The sequence below is a fragment of the Akebia trifoliata genome, chromosome 13, assembly GCF_017979445.1.
Source record: "Akebia trifoliata isolate Shusen 1 chromosome 13, ASM1797944v1, whole genome shotgun sequence".
Classification (NCBI taxonomy): domain Eukaryota; kingdom Viridiplantae; phylum Streptophyta; class Magnoliopsida; order Ranunculales; family Lardizabalaceae; genus Akebia; species Akebia trifoliata.
Genome location: NC_141387.1, coordinates 10,180,958 through 10,207,425, shown reverse-complemented (window position 1 = coordinate 10,207,425; position 26,468 = coordinate 10,180,958). Strand labels below are relative to the sequence as shown.

Here is a 26,468-nt window from a genome sequence, read left to right as displayed (position 1 = left end):
ACCAAAAATCAGCCCATTCCAAAACCTCTAACCCATGTTTTGAAAAATGTTTTGCCAAAATGTTTGTTGCTGAACAGGACCCTATATATATATATCATTATAATCTTTTTATTTTATAAAAATTAATGTTATATTAAAATAGTAAAAAAAAAGATAATTTGAAAAAAGCTAAAAATATAATTTTCAAAGTAATAAATCATTCGGATCTTAGCAAATATAGTGATGGATCTGAATCCAATTTGGATCAGAATCGAATAATAGGGCATCAAGCCTAATTCGACCTATTTTTTATTCAAATATATTCCAAGGATTCAAACCTGCTAAATTCAGATTTCAAATCACATATCTTATGTCCTACTAGTCACACTTTCACCTGAACAAGAATTTGATATTGTGACTCTTCAAACTGCATGATTGCAAATAAAAACATCTCCTGGATATGCTTTGTGGCCCTAAGATGAAAAAATATCCAATAAAATGAGCCTCTTGGCCTCATCCAATCCAGTCACATACACACACATGGGACAGAAAAGGGTGCCAACTCAGACAAGAAGTCTAGATAAATTGCCATATCTGTAATATCATGAACAAATAATGGGTACTTTAGGAATCATACTTGCAGTTTTGGGACAATTGCCATTTCTGTAATATCATGTGCAAATAATGGGCATTTAGGAATCATACCTACAATTTAGGTTTACAAGTATGTATATCTAATCCATTTTCTCCTATACTAAGATTTCTACAAAAAGAAAAGTAAGGAATTAAGAGAGAGAGAGAGAGATGAGTGTTGCTGTTGCTGTCTTCCCAAACTGTGGCCTTCACTTTCCCAAGTTCTCAGCTTTCACAGAAGCCAAGCTTGGAATATCCATTTTTCCTCAAAAGGGTAACCTTACTTTTCAAAACCCAATTCTTATTTATTCATCTTCTTTTCAGAAACCCTAGTTTTCCTACATTTTTTAAAAAACTTAGATTTGTTCATGAAAAATATAGTTTTATTTTTTATTTTTTATTATTTATTAATTTAATTTTAATACTTATTGTTTATTGTTTTTGGGTTTTTTAGATTTTCCCTTCTCATTAATGTGGAATATTAGACATGCTTCACTAGATTAAAAAAAAAAAGTTGTCTCTAATTTTTTGATTTTGACTAATTCTGACTATAATTGACTATTTAAAACTTTGGATTAATAAAGTGTTAGATAGGATGAATGATATACTAGATTATCTTCTAATGGAGACTAAGATATAAATTAGATTAGTTATAATTTTTTTTTTTTTTAAATTAGGATTTCTTTGTACTTTTTCTATATCAACCTGATTAGAGTTCTTGTAATCTGGGATCCAATTTTTCAAGAATCATTAAATTGATGACGATTTTTGAGACATGGGTTTGAAATAACAGCAAAAAATCAAAATGTAAAAGATAAAGGGATTTTTTTGGTCAAACATGGTTGAATTTGTCCAAGTCAAACAGTCAAGTAGACAATGTTAAGGTTTTCGAATCCATGTAGGCGTGTTTAATATGCGACATTAATGAGGGAGGTCAGTAGAAAACTCGTTGTTTTTCAAATTTTGTTTCATAGTATATTCAATTATTGGTTGTACTTGTATACTTTCATTCTTGCATTTACTGCTTGAAGTAGATAAACATGATCTATAGGTTAAACTAAGCTATTAGTGGATCAGTATTAGTGCTAACTTTGGATTTCCAGGCTAGATGACTCAATCACTTGGGAGTAATTACTGACCTATGTAATGTAGATACTTCAAATTCATGGCCATGAGCACAACAATCGCCGAATATTAGAAAAGATCACTGAAAAGTGGTCTTCCAAAAACCCAGCAATCAATCAATTAGTCGGGAAATAGTACTATTTATTAAAAACCGATTTTTTCGAAATGATTGGAACATTTTTTTTACTCTATCGAGTGTTTTTCGAGGTGTGCGAGGCTTAATTCTCAAGGCGTGCCTCAAGATGAGGCTCATTAAAACTGTCTTGAGGCATAATGTTGAAACCTTAAAGTAGCTAAGGTTTATGCCTCAAACCATGAGGCACTTAAAAGGCATACGCCTCAATGTGGGGCACATGCCCCACATTATTATTGTTATTATTTTAAATAATGCATTCTTCTTCATTCATATTCTTTTCTTGCTAATTTACTTCTTTATTTCTTTTTTATTATTGAATTAAGAGCTTCTAAATTTTTTTTATTTATTTTTAACTTCTTTTTATTTATTATTGTAGTACGCAATATAATTGGAACACTTAGAAATGAATTCTAATATAAAATAATAATAAATATACATAGAAAATCATTGTGTGAAGCTGATTTATAAATCATTTTTCATAGTATTTAGTAATATTCAGATGAAGTTTGTGAAAAAATCATATTTAATTGTATTTTAATAATGAATATAAAATAATTAGTTATTATAGAGACTTTCAACTATTCAACTACAATATAATTTTATTTTGCTAAAATGTGTAGTAATAATATTTTATATTATTATTTATTGTTATGGATTAAAACTTGAAATCCGATTGTTTGGATTTGAAATTTGTAAATATGCAATACCTATCCTAATCTTTAGTTTTTAATATCATATTATTTATTTAAAAATATCATGCCTGTAAGGCTTACGCCTTGAGGCATTAGTCAACCAAGCGCCTTGCCTCACGCCTTAGTGTCTGGAAACAATGACTCTATCCTTCCACTTTTTTTTCTTCTGGGTCTACCCATCCTGAATTTTTCCGAATTTATCAAATTAATTGAGCAGACTCCCTTGTCAAATAATAGCCGAATCCGAACTTGGTTACTGTGGTCATGTGATCCCTTTGCTTGATGGGCTTCTTGGTATTCCCGTTTCTATATTAGCAAATAGCCTCATATTTGATATGGAATTTGCATATTGATTTTAAGACATCGTTATCATTGTTGTGGTGGTTGTTTTTGTTATTTAATATTAAATGTGTTATTTGGGATAACTATTTAATAATTAATTAGTCAATAAGTTTGTATGAATGAGTTAACTTTTCCCTCAAGTGATAGGTAGCAAAGGCATAGAACATTCTAAGTCCAATGTAGACATCTAATAATCCCATGTCAATTAAATATATGTGAGAAGGGTGTGGAATCACATGTCATTGTGCCTCGTGATGCATTGTTGTCTGCACAGTAATTAAATACAATGATGAGGGTGCTAAGGTGGTGTTGGTGTTGGTGTTGAAGTGAAACTATCACACCCCAAAAACTCAACCCGAATCCCCATGATTCCCAAGTTGAATCCGAAGGTATGATATAAAACCCATATCATGATAATCAATACATAAACGTAAACGACAAATAATATAACTATATGTCATACCTGATCATTACTCAACAGAACAGATTCGTATCCTCAAACATCAGAACACTTGACATATATACATAAAACAACAATAACATAATATGGTGTTCATAATTACATAACAAAAACGACAGGTAAAGATTTAAACCTAACTCTAGTTTAAGCCTCATACTAGTAATACCCATGCTCCACTCCTGGAAGCTTGGACTGATCATCTATAAGGCTCTGACACTGAGCCTCCTCGGAAAGATTACCTAAACCAGGTGCGCCTGAAATTTGTGATGTCGTAGGGGTGAGTAACATGGGAGTTACCCAATAGGGGAATCTTACAATTCTAAATAACAGCATCCTATATGCAGTTTAAACATTCTAGAAATTTATAAATCATACATATTTGATATTCAACACAATTGAACACCGATGTCATAAAACTTAGTAGGAAATTGAAACACTTAAAAATTTGAAGAAATAATTGTTCCTAATATAACATCAAATAATAGAGTACTATAATAGAGAGTTGAGGGTCACGACTGATGTGAACATCTCAGTCAAAATAAGATTATTCCAATATTTCACCAGTGTGGAACCCCACCGTTAGTTCCTGATTCTATGGCCAGCCTCTGCCATAATTTGGGTAACTATTTTCGGCTCAGGTTGGCCGTTGACCAAGGCCTTAAGAAACGGGCCAAATCAAGTAGGTCATTCTTTCTTGAGTACTTTAGACTATTAATGATTATTAACTAGCCATCTTCATCTATGCTAATCTGACGTGCATGTGATCCTCGATATTCTCTATCAATCACACAACTATCTACATCTTATTCTCTATTAAAGATAGAAAAGAAATTTCCGGATTCCTGTTGTGATGATGTGTTCTTATGCATCCCATAATACATAAGAACTCAAACAATGCAACTATTATCCTAGAATAACACATCATTCCGGAAATGTCACAACATGTTATTCTTTATAGGTTTTCACAATCTCTTTAATAAATTACTAAAATACTACATATAAGTATTTGTTTTCTTTTCAAAACGTAATGAAAGTAAAACATACACGTGTTTTAAATACCCAGTCCACTCTTAAATGTACAGTCTCATCTCTATTTTCTTTTTCTTTATTTCGTGTCTTACACAGTTTATGACTGAAGCATCACTTCATCTTTTCTCTCATTTTCGTGTCTTATACGGAATACGCCGAAGCATCTTACTAACTGGGTATTTTAAAAGCACGACATTCAATTGAAAACTTGTTTTCATATTTATTTTAATAAATTACTTTTCTACCCAACTTTTTAATTAGAAACATTTCTTGGAAATCCATCGCTAAAATGATTAAAGTAAACTGTCTACCAGTTTAACTTATTCAAAAATCATGTATGTTTATAAGAAAAATGTGAACAAAATATATGTATTGTGTGTAAAAATAGCAACTTATATAGTTGCTGTATTTTCTTTTTGATAAGTACAAAATACGTATAAAGTAATAAATATTTTGAACATTCAATTAAAGTATACATAGTAAAATATTATATAAAAACAACAACTTTCATAGTTGCTGTATTTTATATTTAACACGTATAAATACGTATAACGTACGTATAAAATACGTATAAAGCAACCATTATTTTTTATATCCTATCTAGCATACATGTTGTCAATTTAATACAAAAACAGCAACTTTCATAGTTGCTGTATTTTGTTTTTAGCATATACAATTACGTATAAAACATGTATAAATCAACTACAAACATGTAATAATTCTTTTTAAACAAAACAACAACTACTAGCATGCTTTAAACTCAAAAAAAATAATAATATAAATATGTATAAAGTATATGCATGTTGTTAAAAATTTACAAAACAATTTTAGCTTTAAAATTACTAAATCAGAATTGTTTTAAAAACAAAACAAATTCTATTTTTTACAACTATAAAATCAGCAATATATATTTTTTTAAATTACTAAAACTATTATAAAGAGTTGTAAGGGCCTACTTCCTTTTTTATTTTATCTTTCTTTTCCTTTCCTTCTTTTCTTTCTCTTCTTTCTTTCTTTTCTCTTCTTTGTTTGTGTAAAAAGTGAAACAACAAACAAAAATCAGCTAATATCATATTTGATATTTTCAAAAAAAAAAATCTAGATATTTTAAATATCTAGATATTATAAAAATTCTAATTCTTTTAGAATTTCTTAAAAAGATCTTAGTCAATTTGACTTAGTCAAAGTTGTTTGACTAGTCAACTATAATTGACTTGACTTGAGTCAACAATGGTTGACTCAGTCAACCTTAGTTGACTTGGTTTTTTTTTAAACATTACAAAAACATAGGTACAATAAGAGTTGTTTATCTTGGTTGAGTTGTTGGCTATGCAAGTCTCACCTCCATTATGGTAACCGTGGATCAACGTGTTCTTATTGGAGGTAGTTTCATAATAGACTAATCGTCACTTCAATCACACTTACCGCTGTTAGTCATCTTAGACCACTGAGTTCAACCAAGTTGTAGTGTAATGTTTAAAAAAAAATAAAAATATGACCAAGTCAACTAAGGTTGACTGAGTCAACCATTGTTGACTCAAGTCAAGTCAATTATTGTTGACTAGTCAAACAACTTTGACTAAGTCAAATTGACTAAGATCTTTTTAAGAAATTCTAAAAGAATTAGAATTTTTGTAATATCTAGATATTTTTTTTGAAAATATCAAATATGATATTAGCTGATTTTTGTTTGTTGTTTCACTTTTTATACAAACAAAGAAGAGAAAAGAAAGAAGGAAGAGAAAGAAAAGAAGGAAAGGAAAAGAAAAAAAAGAAGGTAGGCCCTTACAACTTTTTATAATAGTTTTAGTAATTTAAAAATATATATATTGCTGATTTTATAGTTGTAAAAAATAGAATTTGTTTTGTTTTTAAAACAATTCTGATTTAGTAATTTTAAAACTAAAGTTGTTTTGTAAATTTTTTAACAACATGCATATACTTTATACATATTTATATTATTATTTTTTTTTTTATGAGTTTAAAGCATGCTAGTAGTTGTTGTTTTGTTTAAAAAGAATTATTACATGTTTGTAGTTGATTTATACATGTTTTATACGTAATTATATATGCTAAAAACAAAATACAGCAACTATGAAAGTTGCTGTTTTTGTATTAAATTGACAACATGTATGCTAGATAGGATATAAAAAAAAATTGTTGCTTTATACATACGTTATACGTGTTTTATACGTACGTTATACGTATTTATACGTGTTAAATATAAAATACAACAACTATGAAAGTTGCTATTTTTATCTAATATTTTACTATGTATACTTTAATTGAATGCTCAAAATATTTGTTACTTTATACGTATTTTTGTACTTGTCAAAAAGAAAATACAGCAACTATATAAGTTGCTGTTTTTACACACAATACATATATTTTGTTCACATTTTTTATAAGCATACATGATTTTTGAATAAGTTAAACTGGTAGACAGTTTACTTTAATCATTTTAGCGATGGATTTCCAAGAAATGTTTCTAATTAAAAAGTTGGGTAGAAAAGTAATTTATTAAAATAAATATGAAAACGAGTTTTCAATTGAATGTCGTGCTTTTAAAATACCCAGTTAGTAAGATGCTTCGGCGTATTCCGTATAAGACACGAAAATGAGAGAAAAGATGAAGTGATGCTTCAGTCATAGACTGTGTAAGACACGAAATAAAGAAAAAGAAAATAGAGATGAGACTGTACATTTAAGAGTGGACTGGGTATTTAAAACACGTGTATGTTTTACTTTCATTACGTTTTGAAAAGAAAATAAATACTTATATGTAGTATTTTAGTAATTTATTAAAGAGATTGTGAAAACCTATAAAGAATAACATGTTGTGATATTTCCGGAATGATGTGTTATTCTAAGATAATAGTTGCGTTGTTTGAGTTCTTATGTATTATGGGATGCATAAGAACACATCATCACAACAGGAATCTGGGAATTTCTTTTCTATCTTTAATAGAGAACAAGATGTAGATAGTTATATGATTGATAGAGAATATCGAGGATCACATGCACGCCAGATTAGCATAGATGAAGATGGCTAGTTAATGATCATTAATAGTCTAAAGTACTTAAGAAAGAATGACCTACTTGATTTTGCCCGTTTCTTAAGGCCTTGGTCAACGGCCAACCTGAGCCGGAAAACAGTTACCCAAATTATGGCAGAGGCTGGCCATAGAATCAGGAACTAACGGTGGGGTTCCACACTGGTGAAGTATTGGAATAATCTTATTTTGACTGAGATGTTCACATCAGTCGTGACCCTCAACTCTCTATTATAGTACTCTATTATTTGATGTTATATTAGGAACAATTATTTCTTCAAATTTTTAAGTGTTTCAATTTCCTACTAAGTTTTATGACATCGGTGTTCAATTGTGTTGAATATCAAATATGCATGATTTATGAATTTCTAGAATGTTTAAACTGCATATAGGATGCTGTTATTTAGAATTGTAAGATTCCCCTATTGGGTAACTCCCCTGTTACTCACCCCTACGACATCACAAATTTCAGGCGCACCTAGTTTAGGTGATTCTTCCGAGGAGGCTCAGTGTTAGGGCCTTATAGAAGATCAGTCCAAGCTTCCAGGAGTGGAGCATGGGTATTACTAGTAATGAGGCTTAAACTAGAGTTAGGTTTAAGTCTTTAGCTGTCGTTTTTGTTATGTAATTATGAATACCATATTATGTCATTACTGTTTTATGTATATATGTCAAGTGTTCTGATGTTTGAGGATACGCATCTGCTCTATTGAGTAATGATCAGGTATGACATATAGTTATATTATTTGTCGTTTACGTTTATGTATTGAGTATCATGATATGGGTTTTATATCATGCCTCGGGATTCAACTTGGGAATCATGAGGATTCGGGTTGAGTTTTTGGGGCGTGACATGTAGGTTGGCCTAGATTGGGATTGGTTGAATTTGGGTTTTTTTCTTCTGTGTTTATTTCCGAAACAAAGGTACTGAGTTGTCTGGAGGTAGGACTTTTACTGTCATGGATGTGAGCTTACATTATGTTCGACAGTGTTCATAGAAGCTATGCAAAACTTGGGGAGAACTTGCAAAAAATAATTGAAGCCATTTTGCTCTAAATTATTGAGATACCATCTTCCTGAATTATCAGGTATTAGGAGCCTAGAATTTGAAATAATTATAAGAATTCTATGCCACCCATGGTTTAAAATATCGTCTAGTTTCGGTATTCCAGTCAACTGAAGCATATCATTACATTCTGAGACAAAACTTGCTACATATTCAAAAAATGTTTTTTGTGCAAAAATAAAGTTAAAAAATGTGTTTTAACTTAATAAAATCTGTTTTTAAAAAAATGGACTTAGAAAAGGTTTTTTTAATGGCATGATTATGGCCTGGGAGCTAGCTGGCAGTTTGTCACGCTTGGTTGGTAGTAATAGAAGAAATTTGGATACAAACTTGATTGTTTCATAGAGATCATCCTTGCAAAAAATCAGTCCTTCCAAAACTTCTAACCCATATCAGACATGTTGTCAAAATAATGTTGTGTCGTGATCCCAACCCTTTATCATGTATGGGCATGCATGCTTCTACAAACTTGATTGTTTCATATTGATACATTTTAGCCAAAACATTCCTAAATAGAATTGTATGTCGAATCATGATCCCACCTAGCAAAGGCACACTTACATATTTACGTTTGTTTCATGCTTCTTAGCTGCTTGGCACTAGACTTAAATTGCAATTCCAGTAGAAACTGAGGGATCATTTTTTGATGCAGCTTATTGAACTTGGCAGATGGGACTTCACCCTTTGCTTGTCAGAGTGTCCTATTCAAATCACCTTTGTGGGGCATAAGATATGAAGGAAATGGAAGAGAGCGTCTTCCTCAAAGAAACAATGTCTCCAGTAGAACGGCGAAGGGGGATAAAAATCAGAGAAGTCCTCAATCATCTGATGGTGAATCCTCCAACTTATCTGATCAGGAGGAGATAATTGCATTGTTTAGAAAGATACAATCTTCAATTTCAAAGAGTGGGTCTGCAAATACCAAAAAGAGAAGCTCTGATAATCATGAAAAGAAGCAATCAACTGAATCAGTCTTGGATGTTCTTCGCCAATCAAGGAAGCAAGTAAAAGGTAACATGCATTTGTGTCACATTAATTACTGAAAAATATTTACTTTATTGTGTTTGGCATTAGATTATTTTACTGTGTACTTTTAGGTTGAACCTACTCACATAGAATTATGAGTTGGTTGTGCTAACTTCTAACGCTATTCCTTACTCTTCGACATTTCGTATTTTTTTGTCATCCTTAATCATCATCGTTATCAAAGCCTTATCCCAAAAGAGAGCTTCTATGGCCGCACCAACTTTTGCTAATACCCCCCCATAAACCTTCACGTAGTGTAAGCATTTCAATGCTCTTCATGGTGCTCAGTGACATTTAGTCTTGAACTAAGGACCCTATTTAAGAAACTGGAAAAACAGCACACACAATAGTTTTTACAAGTACTTAGTGTTCTTTTACAAGCTAGCACATTTATGGCCACGTGCCTTATCCCAGATTCATGAGTGCTCTAGGGGAGTGTATAACCCCATGGGTAGCAGCCTGACTTCCACACTCAAATAGGTAAATCAATCAGAAGTTTTCCTTGTAGTAAAACTTCAACTAAATAAGTTAAAAGATTCATTAAGAGAAAAAATATTCTCATCCTACCATCTTACAGGGTTAACGCTAGTCTGTCAAACAACCAAAAATGAGTTAATTAGAACAAAGATATTCTAACTGTTACTAGTGTTTAAACAATCATTCCCACAACTTGTTTTTCCCATTGAACCGTAGTGATGGGTCACAAAACTAGATTGGGTTCCTGTTGTTGATGATTTTAGTTTATAGACATCAAACCCATTCCTTTCATTGATTTATAAATATAATCTTTTGCAAGTCCCTTGGTAAGAGGATCGGCCAAGTTCTCTTTAGACCTTACAGGGAATTGGGGTGGCATTAGCAAAAGTTAGTGTCGCAATAGAATCTCTCATCCCAAAAAGTTGGAGTCGGCTGAATGAATCTTGTTCCTCCATTCAATTATGTCTAAAACCATGTCTTCCATTAATCTCGTCTTTCTGAATGCTTTCTGATTTCAATTCTTCTAATTGTGATTAAATTTTTTAACCAAGAAGAAGATCAGGTGTTGCCACGGAGAAGAAGAGCGCCCAAAAAAGAAGCGAGAACAAAGGATAATTCTTCAAGACCTGACGTCAAATTAACAAGACCCCCATCAAATTTTGTGAAGCAATCTCCAATTCCAACGCCATCGATCCCAAAAGGAAAGGTTGTTGAGGTGATCGGAGAAGGATCACCTGTCGAGGAATTAGAATCACCAAGAATTGAGGATATGAAGCTTACTGAGCTGAAAGAACTTGCAAAATCCCGAGGAATTAAGGGTTACTCAAAGCTGAAGAAAGCAGATTTAGTTGCACTGTTGAAAGGGTAGATGGGATCCTAGTTATTTACTGCCAAAGAGATTTTGCTGTCCAAGTTTTCTTCATTCTTCTTGAGAAAAAGAATGTTCTCTAATCCTTTAACTTGTATTCTTCATGTGCTTTGTTGGGTTCATTTGAGTGTTGTAACATTGCTTTCTGAAGTTCCTTGTAAAATTATTTGTGGAGGAAATTCAAATTTACATGTTAAATTTTGAATCAAATTGTCGTCTTGGTGTTTGTGATCTCATCTGAAATTGATTTGTTCTTTGAAACACTCTTTTCTGAATCTTTTGGCAATCTAAATTTGTGAAAATATATGTTCATTTACCTTTCAATACGAAGCTCATGGGTATGTAGAATGCCAAGTGTGTCAAGTTTCTTTTGATAGAGCCTTTTTCCTCTTATTATTTATTTGTTTATTTTACATTTTTAATAGAATATGTTTTTTTATTGCTTATTTATTTTACATTTTCAATACAACTGATGGGCATGGGTATCCAAGTTCAGATTCCTTACCCATTCAAAGAGTGTTGTACAAATCATAATTTTGGATATATTCGCAAAAATCTATCATCTTCAACCTCCATAAAAGTCATATTGTTCTTGAAAGTTGAAGAATGAAGAAGATAGAATCTTGAGGTTGAAGGATAAACATTTAAAAAAAAAATAGTTATGAGATTTTGGAATAAGGAGAATGAAGTGTTGAAGATGATGGATATTTAGGAGAAAAAAATCAAGGTTGCAAAAAAAATAATAAACGTTCAAATGAAAATGAAAATGAAGATGGAGTAGAGGGAGAGGAGATGCAGTTTTTGGAGTTGGAATGTTTCAGAAAATAAAATACAATCAAAACCTTTATATGAAAGAGGGTATGGAGGGGCATTAGAATGTCTAATCCATTATTTGATAAATTTTTATGAATTTTCAAAAAAAAAAAAAAAATCGAATTTAGTGAACTGGAAATATTAAGAGGTTCTAGTTCAATTATCTTTGCATGATAACTACCCTCTTTGATGAACAAATCCTTTGTTGAAGTATTGTTACCTGTACTCTTTGTTAGGTGATTTAAAAGAGAGTGGTGGAAAGATACTTGAAGATTGTATATAGTTCCATTGGGAGGTTTTATTAGTCTTCTTATCTAATAATTTGGTAAATTTATATATCTTCCTCTTCTTTCTTTGAAGTTTTGGTATAGTTTAGGATATATATTTTTTTATTATAAAAAGTTTGCCAAGATTTGTACAAAGTTTCTAGTAATGTTTATGTGTAAGAGTGCAAATAAGAACTAGTTTATGTGGTGAATGAATGAGGGAGTGTGGGGGATTTTATGGAAGTGAAGTGGATTTGGCTTTCGCTTAAACTAAGTCATTGGTTGATTAATTCTTGTATTTCAAGGAACGAAAATTCCGTTGGGATCGAAAGAAAGAAAAAAAAAAAAAAAAGAATTATTATTATTATTGATAAGGAATAACATCATGAGAAATAGATGGAGGTTGAGAGATCAAGGAATAACAAAATTAGTGATGATAATTGATGATCATACGTAGGTGATTGGAAATGCAACCAAGTTACGTTTAGCAAATCAACAAATTGAAAAAGCACATATTCATCATCCATCATGCAACCACGAGAAGCAAGAAGTGAGTTTGAGCCGCTTTCACTTTTGGTTTCTTGCTTTTGTAGGAATTGGAAAGCCAATATTCACCAAATTAACTTTAAATACAAGTCATAGGGGTCCATCGACAGAAGAAAAAAAAAAAAAAACGATTTGAGGGGCTTTATATGATAAATGAGAAGTTATTTAAATTATATTATATATTTTGCCTATATAAATAAAGTTCACTCATATTTTTTAGGGTCGTGATAATATGGCGCCCCTTTCTGGCAAACACCCCTATAACAGAATTGTAGATCAAATGTCTCTTTCTTGTGTATCCCAAGGCATTTGATATACAGTTCTGTGATGGGGGTGTAGGGGGGCGTTTGTCAGAGGGGAGCGTCACATATCAGGGTTTTTATTTATTTATTTATGTCAAATCGGATTTGCTTTGATATAAACTTGATTCTAGGGGTGTTCAACCGGGTAATTTGGGCCGAACTGGTTTACCAGGTTTTGGTCCAATTTAGGGGTGAATTGAAACTTGGACCGACCTAACGGATTCTGAATTCAACCCAAACTGATGGCATGAAGGTGAACCCACCCCACACAAAACCCATGAAATTGTGTTCTGGGTTTTGACCCGAAATCCATAACATTTTTTCCCCATAAATGCGATTATTAGTCTGGTTCAGTTTTTGGTCCGGTTTTAAACACTTAACTTGAAACCGAACCTATGAGGATCGAGATGATTCCGGTCCGGGTAAGAAACCAATTCCAATCCGATTTCTAGTTTAAACAACCGTTCTAGGTTGGTCTGAATTTTCGATTCTGGATTTTTTGACCACTCCTACTTAATTCTATTGTTATCGAATTAGATTTGGATCTTCATACTGAGATAAAAATCAGATCCAACAAGGTCCGGTCTATATCTTATTGGATGGTTCTAATCCCATCGTTCTCGAATTGGTTCGGGAAAGACTCTGATCCAATCCGGCCCGAACCATTGCCAGCCCACTACACCAAGCCCAAGAATTATTTCGATTAAGGCAGAAAATTACTTCCAAACCCCCGATTCCAGGCATGTTTCAAAGGGAACCTGAGGGTATTATGGTAATTTGAACCCTAAACCATAAACAGAAACCCTAGGATCACCAGTCTCATATTTCTAGGGTTTTTTGGTCCGTCTCTTCTCTTCCACCCCAACATTTGCTGTGGAGAGCAATGGTGCGTCTCTCTCTCTCTCTCCCTCTCTGTGTGTGTGTGTGTTTCTTCTTTGATTTGTGATCCATTTTTCTTACTGTATCTTTGTCTCTAAAATGAAAACAGGCTTCAGAGAAGAAACTCTCGAACCCAATGAGGGAAATTAAGGTTCAGAAGCTCGTCCTCAACATCTCTGTTGGTGAAAGTGGAGATCGCCTCACCAGAGCTGCTAAGGTACACTCTTACCCACGTTAATATGTTACATACTTCTATTTCAACCAATCAGACCCCAAACCCTAAAATCTTCTTTGATTCACGCACAGGTCTTGGAACAGTTGAGTGGACAAACCCCTGTATTCTCCAAAGGTAAGATTTTTGTAATTACCCATAGTAATAAAGTTCGAATTCGGCAAATGTTGATGTCCAGTACGGTTAATTTTGATAAGTTCGTGAAAGTTTCATAAGAAATTTGATTTTTTTGGGGATTATACAAATGATGGTTTTGGGTTTCTTCCCAAAACCTGTCATCTTAAACCTATGTTAAAACCCTATCTTGTTCTTGAGATTGGATGTTGAAGAAATAAAATTTGGAGGATGAATGGTAAAAATGTCATCGTATTCAGTGACTAATGGATAATTTTTTTTATTAATTGCTGATCCACCAATTTAATCAACTGGTTCCTTATTAAGAGAATTTTATGAACTTTTGAAAATTTTTGGGATCGACCCATAGTAATAAAGTTCAGATTCAGAAGCTATTTGGTAGAGGTTCAGTACGATTCATTCGGATATGTACATGAACGTTTTGTAAGAAATTTGAGAAAATTTGAGGGATTGTACCAATGATGTTTTAGGGTTTCTTCACCAATCTTTTCATGTTATACCTGCATAAAAATCACATCTTGTTCTTGATATTTGAATGTTGATTTTTTTTAGGGTGAAGGGTAAAAATGTCACTATATTCAGCAATTAATTGATGTATTTGTTGATTTACCCATTTAATTAACTGGTCCCTTAGTTGGAGAATTTTGTGAATATTTAGAAAATTTTGTGAAATTTTGTGACTATGGTGTTACCTACCTAAACATTAGTAGTAGGGAGTATGATAATATAATGGGTAATGCTACATATTAGTAGATTGGTTGATGAGATCAACAGGATTTGGATTCTTAATAGTTTGAATTTAATTAGAAGTATGATTAGTTAGTTAAAAAATTAATCATTAGAAATTTATCAAAATCCTTTTGGATTTGGGATATTGACCATCTTGAATTGGTCCAAGAGGTGTCTCAACTCAGATCATTCACTCTTCATCATTATTTTTATTTTTAATTCTTCTTTGGCAATCTGATCATCATAACTATTATTCTACTGCTTCTAATTCTGTGTATAAGTTTGCTCAGTGTTTTGTCTTAATTTATCATTTTTGACCATTGATGTTTTGGTTCCAACAGCAAGGTACACTGTTAGATCATTTGGGATCAGACGTAACGAGAAGATTGCTTGTTATGTCACCGTCAGGGGTGAGAAGGCTATGCAGCTTCTCGAGAGTGGGTTGAAGGTGAAAGAATACGAGCTGTTGAGGAGGAACTTCAGTGATACTGGTTGCTTTGGATTTGGTATTCAGGAACACATCGATCTTGGAATCAAGTAAGCCCCACATTTCCTTGTTTTTGAACATAATTGGTGTGCTATTTATCAATGTTGTTGTGTGTATTGCAATTTCTTTGATTTGAGACTTTTCGGTTACAATTTGTTAAAGGTCATGCTCCAACACCTTACCAATAGCTTTTTGTTGTATCTTTAAATGTTATAGTTCTCTAAAGCTCTATTTCAACTTGTGTATTCTATAGGATTTTGGAAAATTAAGTTTTTGTTTGCAAATAAGGTTGGACATATGGATTATTTGTTGGGGTGTTTAAACTGATAATGATATTGTTTCGTTGATTGATGGATATGTCCTTTAATGGTATAAAGCTCTCAGGTCGTTACTTCTTGTGGATTAGTGACTTACTTAATGTTATTGAGTGAGGGAATTAAACAATATATCGTGCTCAATACACCACCCTAAATATGATATTTTTTAGGCATTTTGAGTAGATGCCAATTGGTCTGTCGTTTTATCTTTCTTTCAATATTTTCTTCTTGTGAGATCAAAACCTCCTCTGTCGCTCTACATAGTGTTGTAGGGTTGGGTTTGGATTTTTTTTTCTTCCCATATCTTATGTGATTGATCTCGAATTGTAGTAGATTTATTTTACTTCGATTTCTTTTATGTTTAATTTTAAACATTAAAACGAGCAGAGAAGCAGGTGCCCCCTTGTGAATAAAGTGAAATGGCTGGGGAGGCGTTGCTCTGCTCGGATATCAATTGTTCTCTTGCTCTTCAGACTTGCTGAGATGGGTTTTTTAATCCATTCTCTGAAGCTGGTCTAGTAAGCCTACGCACATTTCTTCTCCAATGTATTTTGGGAGAAAAAATAAAAGGTTTTGTTCTCCATAATTTTTCTATTGTTTTGGAAAAAAACATTACATGGAATTCTGATTTTTAATGGTGGTTTTCAGAAAATAAATTCCAACCAGGGGTTGCACGACCTTTCAAATATAAGTGGAAGGATTTGAATATGTGGTGAGACCAACAAAAACGAATATGTGATTGATCTAGAATGGTAGTAGATTTATTTTGCTTCGATTTCATTTATGTTTAATTTTAAACACGAAAACGAGCAGAGAAGCAGGTGCCCCCTTGTGAATAAAGTGAAATGGCTGGGGAGGCGTTGCTCTGCTCGAATATCAATTGTTCTTTTGCTCTTCAGACTTGCTGAGATGGGTTTTTTAATCCATTCTCTGAAGCTGGTCTAGTAAGCCTAAGCACATTTCTTCTCCAATGTATGTTGGGGGAAAAAATAAAAGGTTTTGTTCTCCATCATTTTTCTATTGTTTTGGAAAAAAACATTACATGGAATTCTGATTTTTAATGGTGTTGTTCAGAATATAAAATCCAACCAGGGGTTGCATGACCTTTCAAATATAAGTGGAAGGATTTGAACATGTGGTGAGACCACCAACAAAAACAAATATGTGATTGATCTAGAATGGTAGTAGATTTATTTTGCACGACCTTTCAAATATAAGTGGAAGGATTTGAATATGTGGTGAGACCACCAACAAAAACGAATATGTGATTGATCTAGAATGGTATTAGATTTATTTTGCTTCGATTTCATTTATGTTTAATTTTAAACACAAAAACGAGCAGAGAAGCAGGTGGCCCCTTGTGAATAAAGTGAAATGGCTGGGGAGGCGTTGCTCTGCTCGAATATCAATTGTTCTTTGCTCTTCAGACTTGCTGAGATGGGTTTTTTAATCCATTCTCTGAAGCTGGTCTAGTAAGCCTAAGCACATTTCTTCTCCAATGTATTTTGGGGGAAAAAATAAAAGGTTTTGTTCTCCATCATTTTTCTATCGTTTTGGAAAAAAACATTAGATGGAATTCTGATTTTTAATGGTGTTGTTCAGAAAATAAAATCCAACCAGGGGTTGCACGACCTTTCAAATATAAGTGGAAGGATTTGAATATGTGGTGAGATCACCAAAAAAAATTATATCTTAAAATCTACAATCCTTGGTGACTCACCCTCAAGCTCTCAAATACTCATGTACAAGTGTAGTGGAATTTCTTCATTTTTAATTTCACATTCGGATTGTTATTTTTGTATTTTTTTGAATTATGAGAATATTTTAATGTATGTTATATTATTTCCTATATTATTAATTAAAAAATCTCTACATTTTTTATTATTTCTATGAAAACTGTGCAAGTTTTTATACTAATCAAAAACTCTTTTCTTGTTGTGGTGGATTGCAATATGTCTTAAGGTCCTTTGGCTTATTTGTAGCTGCCATACAGTTAATCATGGATTTTTTTAAAGCAAATTTTCGCCCAGTTTCAACCATAGTTACTTTGTGATTTCTACAAGCTGTGAGACAGATTCGCTTGATTACAGATTTTCTGGTTTGTCAATTGTCTTCACAATGAGTTTTTAGAATCTGTTTCTAGTTTTGTTTTACTGGTCTACTGTAATAACATTATATAGGTATGCTGTTTTTTTTTTTTGACTTTTTAAGAGGTGTATACTTGACAGAAGTTAACTATATATTGGTCTTCCAAAAAAAAAAAAAAGTTCACAATATTCAAAATTCATGAAGTTTAGTAGTTACTTTACAGCAGGAGATATTGATCTGGCCTGAACATGAACAGCTCAGTTAGGGAGTTTGACATAGCTTGTAAAGCTTTTCAGCTCTTCTGCGCTAATTGTAGTTGGAACTTCTTTTTAGAAGATAATATCAACCTAGTTATGAATTACAGAATGTACTGGACATCATATGTTTGCATTGACCAATGTCTTCTATTTCAGGTACGATCCTTCAACAGGTATTTATGGTATGGACTTCTATGTTGTTCTGGAACGCCCTGGGTATCGTGTGGGTCGTCGTCGTAGGTGTAAGTCTCGTGTTGGAATCCAGCACAGGGTCACCAAGGAGGACTCAATGAAGTGGTTCCAGGTCAAATACGAGGGTGTGATCCTTAATAAGGCCCAGAATATCACGGGGTAGTAGAAATATCCCATCAATGGTTGGATTGGTTTTCAAGTCTTGGGAATCTCAGGTTACTTTATATTGTTTTTGCTAGACCAGGAGTTGAACCTTTTTTTCGAATGATCAGAATTTCGAGCTATGGTTGTAGTATTGCTAATAGTTTTCATGATTTAACCATTTGACTGATTTATTTTTTATGTGAGAATGAATGCTTTCTTATGAATTTTTTTCTTGTTTAGAACTTATTAAGACTCAGAATCCCCTAAAAAAAAATCAATAAATTGGAATATAAGAGGTGTTTGGTTTCAGTCGTCATGGAGCCTAATGTTGAGACAACTGAGAAACATTGCATAGGAGTGTAGTTGAGATGTAGGGGGTTTATATGGGATAGAACAGGAAATGCAGAATTAGAAATGAGTATATTTGAGGGAATTTAGAAATAGTTTCCGTCAAAGAAGTTCATTGAGATGGTTTGGGCAATATACATTGAAAACCATGATGGATGACAACAACAGTTGATTTCTTTAGTGCAGGTTGAAGGCTCTAATAAAAATGGAAGACCAAAAGTGTTGTAGTGCAAGGTGAAGCTTACATAGACAACTAGTATTTTGTTTCTATCGAGCCTGTGAACAGTCACCTATGCTGTATGACCCGATTGATGCGATTGTTGGTTGTATATTGGGATAAATATATACAACTGAACAAGAAGACTAATCATATTTCATAGAGTAGGAAATAACAGAGGCAAATAAGTAATAGTTGAAATGTACATAATGGTGGTGAAGATGATAGGATGGGCTAATAAAAATATTAAAAAAGACTAGAGGGAAAAAGGCTTGATAGAAGATATAGGGTTTTGCCACTAAATTCCCTCAGCAATTAATTAACGGAGTGTCCCTCCGTCTCTTTTACCTTGCTTGAAATTATGTATGACGTGGTGAATTTGCAACCATGGTTTGTGTAATAGTAATTTCGTCACTTTATTTACATCTATGTTTGTGAATGATCAACCGTCCTAAGAATCATAAGACTTGTAAAATCGTAGATTTTCCAAACCCAAAATCCGAAAATTTCTTATTTTCCCTTGCACCAATTCTCTCTTATCCCCCCTCATCCCAAGAGGTTTGGGTATTTGATGAATGTTATCCACCACGACACGACCTTGGTTAGACTTTGAGTTCAGAAGAAACTTTAAAGGTTGGGAGATTAGTTAGATAGCCTCTCTTACAAACTCTTATCCACCTCATACTTTCTCTACTCAAAGATATTCCATGATTTGGGTTGGTGTCGTGATTTTTTTCTTTTTTGGTTAGAATTTTCTATTTCCTGATGTTTCTTCAAGGCTCTCTGGTCCTGTTTCTGAGATTTGGTCTCTCCCTATCCCCTCAAAAGTGTCATTCTTTCTGTGGTTTGCTGCTTTGGATAAACTCCTTCCAGTGATCACCTCAAGGTGAGGGGTGTTGTAATCGTTGACTTTTGTTTCTTGTGCATATGGAGTGGGGAATCAGTTTATCACCTTCTTATTCACTGGTTCTTCGTTATCGATAAAAAAAAAAAAAAAAAATTCACTGGTTCTTGGCTTCTCCTAGCTCATTCTGTTTGGTTTTGCGAAGTTGAAAGTTTACAGCTAATAATTTTCAAGAAGATGATTCTTTGAAATTTCATCCCCTTGGTTTGTTGGGGGTGTATGGAAAGAAAGGAACAGGCGAATCTTTCCAGGAAAGGATCAAAATCTAGTCACAGGGAATAATCATTAGTATTGTAGGCCTGTTTGTTTTACTGGTGTAAATAAGGTTTTTCTTTGAGGACTTTTTAGTATGTAGATGGTGATGAATTTGTTGTCTGTTTGTTTCTATTGAGGATATATGTCCTCTTTATTAATAAAAATTTGTCCTAATAAAGAAGTCATTTTCCATAAAATTGAATGGATTCCCATTCAAGTACCTAATCTATTTCACTGGTTTTGTTTTTTTACCAAAAAAAAAAAAAAAAATCTATTATGATTGGAGAGCTCTAAAAGATCGAAGAAAAAATATTTGATGGCGTAAAGGGAAGACAAAGCTCGAAATGAGAAATGAGATTTCAATGAAAGGAGACCAGCAATTTCTGACTTATGTGTTTATGTAACGAATAAGCTTCTATTGGATGTAGTTTTTCAGATTCTGGGCTTCTGCTTTTTCCAGAAGATAATTTCTGGAGTTGAAGTTGACTTTTGTAAAGAACAGATCAGTGCATTTTTTGAATTTTGATCCGCCCTTAGAGTTTCATGGCATGTGAATAAAACTTCCCTTTATGATGTATATTATATGTATGGGTTGGGTTTAAGGGATAACAAGATAGACAATCTTTTTTAATAAATCACTTTTGATTGGGTTAGAAGTTGTAGAATGGGCTGATTTTTGGTGAGGATGATCTATATGCCCAGAAACTTCTAATCTCATCAAAAGTGATTTACAAATTAACACTAGAAATTGACGGTCCACAATTCTTCAACTTGTAAACTGGGGTCAAAAGCTTTGGAATGAACAAATTTTTGGTGAGGATAATCTCCTCACATATTGTGCAAAAACTTTGGCTATCTTGTAATCCCTTGAACCCAACCCTATATATGTATACACTACATTTTTATTAAATTGGATCAAATTAGATTATGATGGATCCTAAAACATTGTTTTTTTTTTTTTTTCAGATTTGGATATTTTTGGAAATGATGCAAAACGATACATATCATAATGGACTCGATTGGATCTGTCTAATAAATTCCTTTTTTGGTACCAAACCGGACAGTCCTAGAAGATGGTGCCGATTTTTTAGAAATTTTGCTGCTTTTATTTTTATTTTTTTGCTATTTGCATTTTTATCTGTTTAAAAATAGACATGTTGCTGGAATATATATATATATTTTTTTGTAAAACCATGGGTAGGGTCGACTCAAAACTCGACAAAAACTTTAGTTCTTAAAGTCGTGTAAGGTTTGATTTGCTGGTATGGCTTTACAACATAATGAGCACCACTCCTTTTAAAATGATATTTTTATTTTTTGGATTTGGATGGGTAAGCTAAGCTGGCTTTAAAAAGATATTATTCCTTAACTATGCAAAAGATTATTGACAAATTCAACTCCATAAACCCCAAAGGTTTGACAAGATGGCCAAGATCACATCTACTCATGGGATTTTGTAATAAAAAACCGATATTGATCTGATCAATGATTATCAAAATCAAACAGGGATGGATGGTCACACTCTTCCGAAACAAACATTATTCACTATGATCAATTGATGATCAACATCAACTCAGTCAAAATAGTCTCTATTGCTCATGCCCATACACCAAGTTGTGTTACCCAAATCTATGCGCGCATCTCGCCCACTCATATGTGTTTTGCCGCTCCTAGGTGCCACAAGCATATGCATGTCATGCCCATTCCTAGGCACCATGCCTTTGATGCCTAGGTGTCATACCTTAATCATCCTACACTATTCAACAATTTAATCGACCATTTGAGATCATGTTAATTAACTTGTCAAAGATCAAAGGGGGTATAACAAATAAGAAAGGTACCTCGAACTCCACATCAACAAGTACGTGTGAAGTGCAAGTGCAAAGTGTCTCAAAAGTACCCAAGCGTACTACACCTTGAGACGTAGAAAAATGCAAATTTAAATAATCAAATTGACCTTCATCAACGAACAATCAAAATACAGTGGGCGGACAAATATTTAACAAAACCCAATGTAAAAACATCAAGCATATCATATGTGCATCGAATCCACCAATATAAATAGCAATCTCAAACGACAAACAATTAGAGGAATCCTAGATACTAAGGTCTAACAAATACTAGTGCAATATGTGTGCTAAACAGATTGCCTAAACAAAAAACATAATTGGCCACACTCAAGACTGTAAGAATAGGGATTATAGAGATCAGGCCATGCTAGATCAAACCACACCATATTGTTTCGCACATGCCGGCATGAAAGAAGATAATACGTGATTGTTGATGCACCAGCATTGTATCTCATTCTCAACCCTATCAAAACATATTTACACGGAAAAACCATGGGAGTACAAAGGCTATTACCAGGCATCCCATGAGGAAATTACAAAATGGCTGTCCTCGCCAGAATCCTCCCCTGCTATTCGAGGGGTTGGTATTGCTTTCACTTGATCTCCTCTCGTTCCACTCCTCCATGAATCTGTTGTCCCCTGCACCTGTGATATTTTTTGCAGCCTCACCACAGATTTCGCAACATCTGACAACAACCAATACCAAAAATAATAATTATACAACATAAACCTTCAGATTCCCGCCTTTATTTTGATTTATAAATATAGTACACTAAAATGGAAATAATGAGCAAGATCCCACATAATAGAAATAATGGGAGGGGAGACCATATCAGCTAAAAATAATTGATGCCTTAATCTAGAGTCTCACAAAAATTCACACATTCCATAAAGGAAATGTGCGCTGAATGTCCTGAGAATATTGGACCAATGTACAATAGTAACTTTGATGTTCCTTACTACTGAATCTAAGTAACCATGCTACATTTTTTATATTTTTTGCTAATTGTATAGATATACTACTTATCTTCAAATGTATGCATTTTTTTCCCTTCAACACGTCATATCCAGAAAACTACTCCAAATGTCTGATGGAGCAAACAATTTGCATAGAAACAGTTGTTTGTTTAAAAGTTGTAAACCATGACATACTGGAAGTCGTGGCATTTCAACAATTGCACCTTCATTGATCCAAGACCAACAGACTTCCCATTTATACATATATTGTATGATTGAAGTGAAAGCCTCCATTTCACATAGATTTAAGTAATCCATATATTATAATGAAAGAAAAAGCACCAAATAAGAAAAACTAGTGATGCTTCTTTTTTCTTTTTTTATTGTAAGTACTTTGAGAAGCGGGGTTGCCTCTTCACTTTTTTATTGGTAAATAAACCTTACGTTATAACACTTCAATCCCCCCAAAAATTATCAAATAATTTAAATTGTCAAAGAAGATTGATGTACAGACAATTTCATATTACATCAGTAAACACTCAATATAGAATTGTTGGCCACCCACAGGGATGGTGTAGCAGAGCAATGTCTGGTTAAGACTATTAAATAAAACATGTTATCTCCCTGTTAGACAAAAGCTTGGAAATATGTGGCACATAACTGATTCTTTTGTAAGTCTATAATGATAGACTCCTATTTGGTGAGATTTGAAGTCACCAACTTTGGCAAATTGATGCACATTAAACACCATTTATGCTTCTTTTGAACATTAATCTTTGATTGTTAATCCACCTCAAAGATGACAGATACTTGCATGTCTTGGCTGTTTGTGCACATGTGGCTAAATGGTTTAAATTAGTCTCTATCATAAGAAAACTTATTCTATCAATGATAAATCTCCAAAATGTAAGATTTACTAACAATTTCCCGTTTTGATAGTTACAATTTTAGGTTCTAGGACTGAAGATTACAATAATGCCAACAATAACTTCTCACAGGCCTTGGAAATTTAGATGGCACAAAGGAAAAGAATATAAGACAATAAGACATCAGGTAGATACAGAATTTACAAAACTTCGGTGTCACTATACATACAATTCAGAAATAATAGACGTGATATAAGCAATGTAGCTTAGATCAAGATGCAACTTGTCTGATTCTGGTGTTGGTTTCACTTATCACAGAAGCAACCAAGAATGACCACGAAAAAAAGTAGAGCCTTACACTTCTGTTTACAACTATAAGCCAACATCTACACAACTGCTGTTAACAGAATGAATTTGAAGTACAGCAAGCAAACCCACTATGAGATGACATCATTGTTACCACAGTTGTATGGAGGGAAAAAAAATGGGGTCAAGACCATAAAAGGGATAGATACCCTTCCTTTTACTTGTAAGAGGGCTTTCCCAGAATCCTTACCTACAAAATTGTCCTTGCTAATTCCACTAAGATTCTACACTGGTGATCTTGGAAGATTGATTTTCACCATAAAAATTTAGAATTTGGCATTGGCTGTGGCCATGAGTGTTGGGAATATTCATCCTTCAAGTTTTGGGTTGACTTATTTGTTTTGTAATTATTAACCAAAACTTCACTAGTTGTGCATGGTGCAAGTTTTTAGCCAACATTTTAAACTTAAATCTGGTGATTTGTATCTCTTAGTTGGCAGATGTAGTTTTTCCATCAACCATTACTTAGTAAGTTGATATTTTTTAAGCCTACATTGTTAAATTGTCTTTTGACAAATTCAAGTTTTTAAGCCAACATATTTAAACCTAAATCCAGTGATTAGTATTTCTTAGTTGACAGATCGTTTTCTAATCAACTACTGCTTGGTAAGTTGATATATTTTATTCCCTATTTTATATTTTATGGCTTATAGATTCATAATTCACGCAACCATATTGACTTGAGTAATACTTATCCACCATAGACTTTCAAATGGTTCCGTGCATGATCCATTTTATCGAAATTCTACTACACCAAATTATCTTTTTTTTTTATATTTAGTTCTACTAATATTTTATTTGATTACACTGGGAAAACAGGAAAAAGTAATCCAATAAGAAAAATAAAAGTTCAGTACAATTTTAGGGTTAGGGATGAAGATGGTTGATTGAGGCCAAAGGGTCCCAATTATATCATCCATTAAAATGAATTTTTAAACCTCATAATTCACCATTTCACAGTTCTCCGATCAATTCAAAATAGAAAATTCACATGTAATTGTAATCTAAGCCTGAATTCAAGATTAAAAGCAAAACTCAATGTCCTTAGCTAGAACATGTGGAAGCAAATTCAATTAGAAACCTTGCACATTAAGAACTAATTTCATCCACAATATTCAAGATGCACATAAAAGAGATCACAATCGTAAACGACGAGAAACAATTACCTGTTCCCTTTTAGCTTAAACCAAGCCTCGGCGCAGTGACGATGTGCAATACCAAGCTCATCCTTACATCCACAACCAAGCTGAATCAGATCCGATGTTTCGGACGGTCGGTCGTCACTCAAATGACAGATTCTGCAAACCTTCTCGCCATCCCAATTATCTTTATCCAATGCTCCACAATTGCATTTAATATCAACTACGCAACTATGTCTCTCTGGTTCAGAGATCTTCGATTTCAGTTTTACCTTCGAAACGTTACTTATCTCCAAAACATTGGCTTTAGGTTTCGAAACTCCATCTTGTTCACTAACACTCGCTGTTTCAGCTGATCTAATCACAATTACAGTCTCATTCGCAACCGAATCAATCGGACTCGATGAATCCTCACTCATTTCTTGCTGTTTTTGTATCTGATCATCCATTACTGAACAACTCATTGCATCATCAAATTCTACAATTTCAATCAACAAATCAAAAAATTAAACAAAAAAATGTGAATCAAAATCTCTCAATTTCTCAAAAATGAGAAAAACAAAAATCTACGCAATTCTCTGCAAATCCAGAGCTCAAACTCACATTGCCTAATAAACTCCAAACCGATCGCACTCGAGCAGACTTAATGTCCAAATAATTTATTTCCAGATTCCAAAGTCAAATCTTCAAAGTTTCTCCAAATTTTTTTAAGATAAAAAAAATCTCGATTGCCTCCTCAAATCAAACAGCTCAGATCCCTCAAAAAACAATTAAAAAACAAATAAAACTTCGTTTTCACTCTTTCAAGACCAGCTCACAACCTCAAAGTCTCCATCGATTACTTCGTAATCACTTAAATCCTGCAAATTCGCAATTGATTTATCGATTAATCGATATAATTCTTCTACAAACGAGACATCAAAATCTAGGGTTTCCAGCTCCGTTACTTTAAAAAATTAATAGATTTTTTATTTAAAAAAAAAAGAACCAAACGGAATCTTCGTTTAGTTTCATTTCGTTTTCTCTGCAAATAAAAATGGTAGTTGTTGTTCCGTGAGAAGAAAAGTTTTTTATGGACGTAAGATACCCTTGGATTGTTTTGGTTTCTTATAAGATTTTAAGAATTATTTTGGTGGGAATGGAGGGTAAAATGGTCATTCAAGCACCAGTGCGATTCAATCGTAGATGATACATTAGTGATGTGGACATTTCAGTGGGACAAAGTGGATGAATTAATGAATCAATTAAGCATAATTACAGGTTCGAGGTGTTTACGTATAATACGAGGACACG

General features: G+C 33.1%; 3 protein-coding genes, 1 long non-coding RNA gene and 3 other non-coding genes across 8 annotated transcripts; 6 read left to right on the top strand and 1 right to left on the bottom strand.

Annotated features, from left to right (window-relative positions):
- Window positions 1-726: 726 nt before the first annotated feature.
- LOC147387797 (Rho termination factor) lies at window positions 727-11,122 on the top strand. Of its 2 annotated transcripts, none has more exons than XM_086421498.1 (3): window positions 727-886; window positions 9,185-9,526; window positions 10,576-11,122. In XM_086421498.1, exons 1-3 carry the CDS (start codon window positions 784-786, stop codon window positions 10,884-10,886), a joined length of 756 nt encoding a protein of 251 aa, XP_086277624.1. In that variant the 5' UTR covers window positions 727-783; the 3' UTR covers window positions 10,887-11,122. The 2 variants fall into 2 exon arrangements, with proteins under 2 accessions (XP_086277624.1, XP_086277623.1); XM_086421497.1 differs by having other exon boundaries at window positions 728-886; window positions 10,573-11,122.
- Window positions 11,123-13,553: 2,431 nt separating this feature from the next.
- On the top strand, window positions 13,554-18,497 carry LOC147387792 (large ribosomal subunit protein uL5z-like). The gene is made up of 5 exons (XM_086420996.1): window positions 13,554-13,699; window positions 13,802-13,909; window positions 13,999-14,041; window positions 15,130-15,325; window positions 18,094-18,497. Exons 1-5 carry the CDS (start codon window positions 13,697-13,699, stop codon window positions 18,290-18,292), a joined length of 549 nt encoding a protein of 182 aa, XP_086277122.1. The 5' UTR covers window positions 13,554-13,696; the 3' UTR covers window positions 18,293-18,497.
- LOC147387794 (uncharacterized) lies at window positions 15,332-16,573 on the top strand. Its single transcript, XR_015171319.1, has 2 exons — window positions 15,332-16,162; window positions 16,241-16,573. It is a non-coding gene; the product is annotated as an uncharacterized LOC147387794 (long non-coding RNA).
- On the top strand, window positions 15,986-16,127 carry LOC147387796 (small nucleolar RNA snoR77). The gene has a single exon (XR_015171646.1). It is a non-coding gene; the product is annotated as a small nucleolar RNA snoR77 (small nucleolar RNA).
- On the top strand, window positions 16,412-16,553 carry LOC147387795 (small nucleolar RNA snoR77). The gene has a single exon (XR_015171644.1). It is a non-coding gene; the product is annotated as a small nucleolar RNA snoR77 (small nucleolar RNA).
- On the top strand, window positions 16,941-17,081 carry LOC147387793 (small nucleolar RNA snoR77). Its single transcript, XR_015171645.1, has one exon. It is a non-coding gene; the product is annotated as a small nucleolar RNA snoR77 (small nucleolar RNA).
- Window positions 18,498-21,643: 3,146 nt separating the features above from the next.
- LOC147387791 (uncharacterized) lies at window positions 21,644-26,187 on the bottom strand. Its single transcript, XM_086421615.1, has 3 exons — window positions 25,779-26,187; window positions 25,203-25,653; window positions 21,644-22,533 (listed from the first exon to the last, which is right to left on the bottom strand). The coding sequence occupies exons 2-3, from the start codon at window positions 25,637-25,639 to the stop codon at window positions 22,314-22,316; spliced, it is 657 nt and encodes a 218-aa protein (XP_086277741.1). The 5' UTR covers window positions 25,640-25,653; window positions 25,779-26,187; the 3' UTR covers window positions 21,644-22,313.
- Window positions 26,188-26,468: the final 281 nt, after the last annotated feature.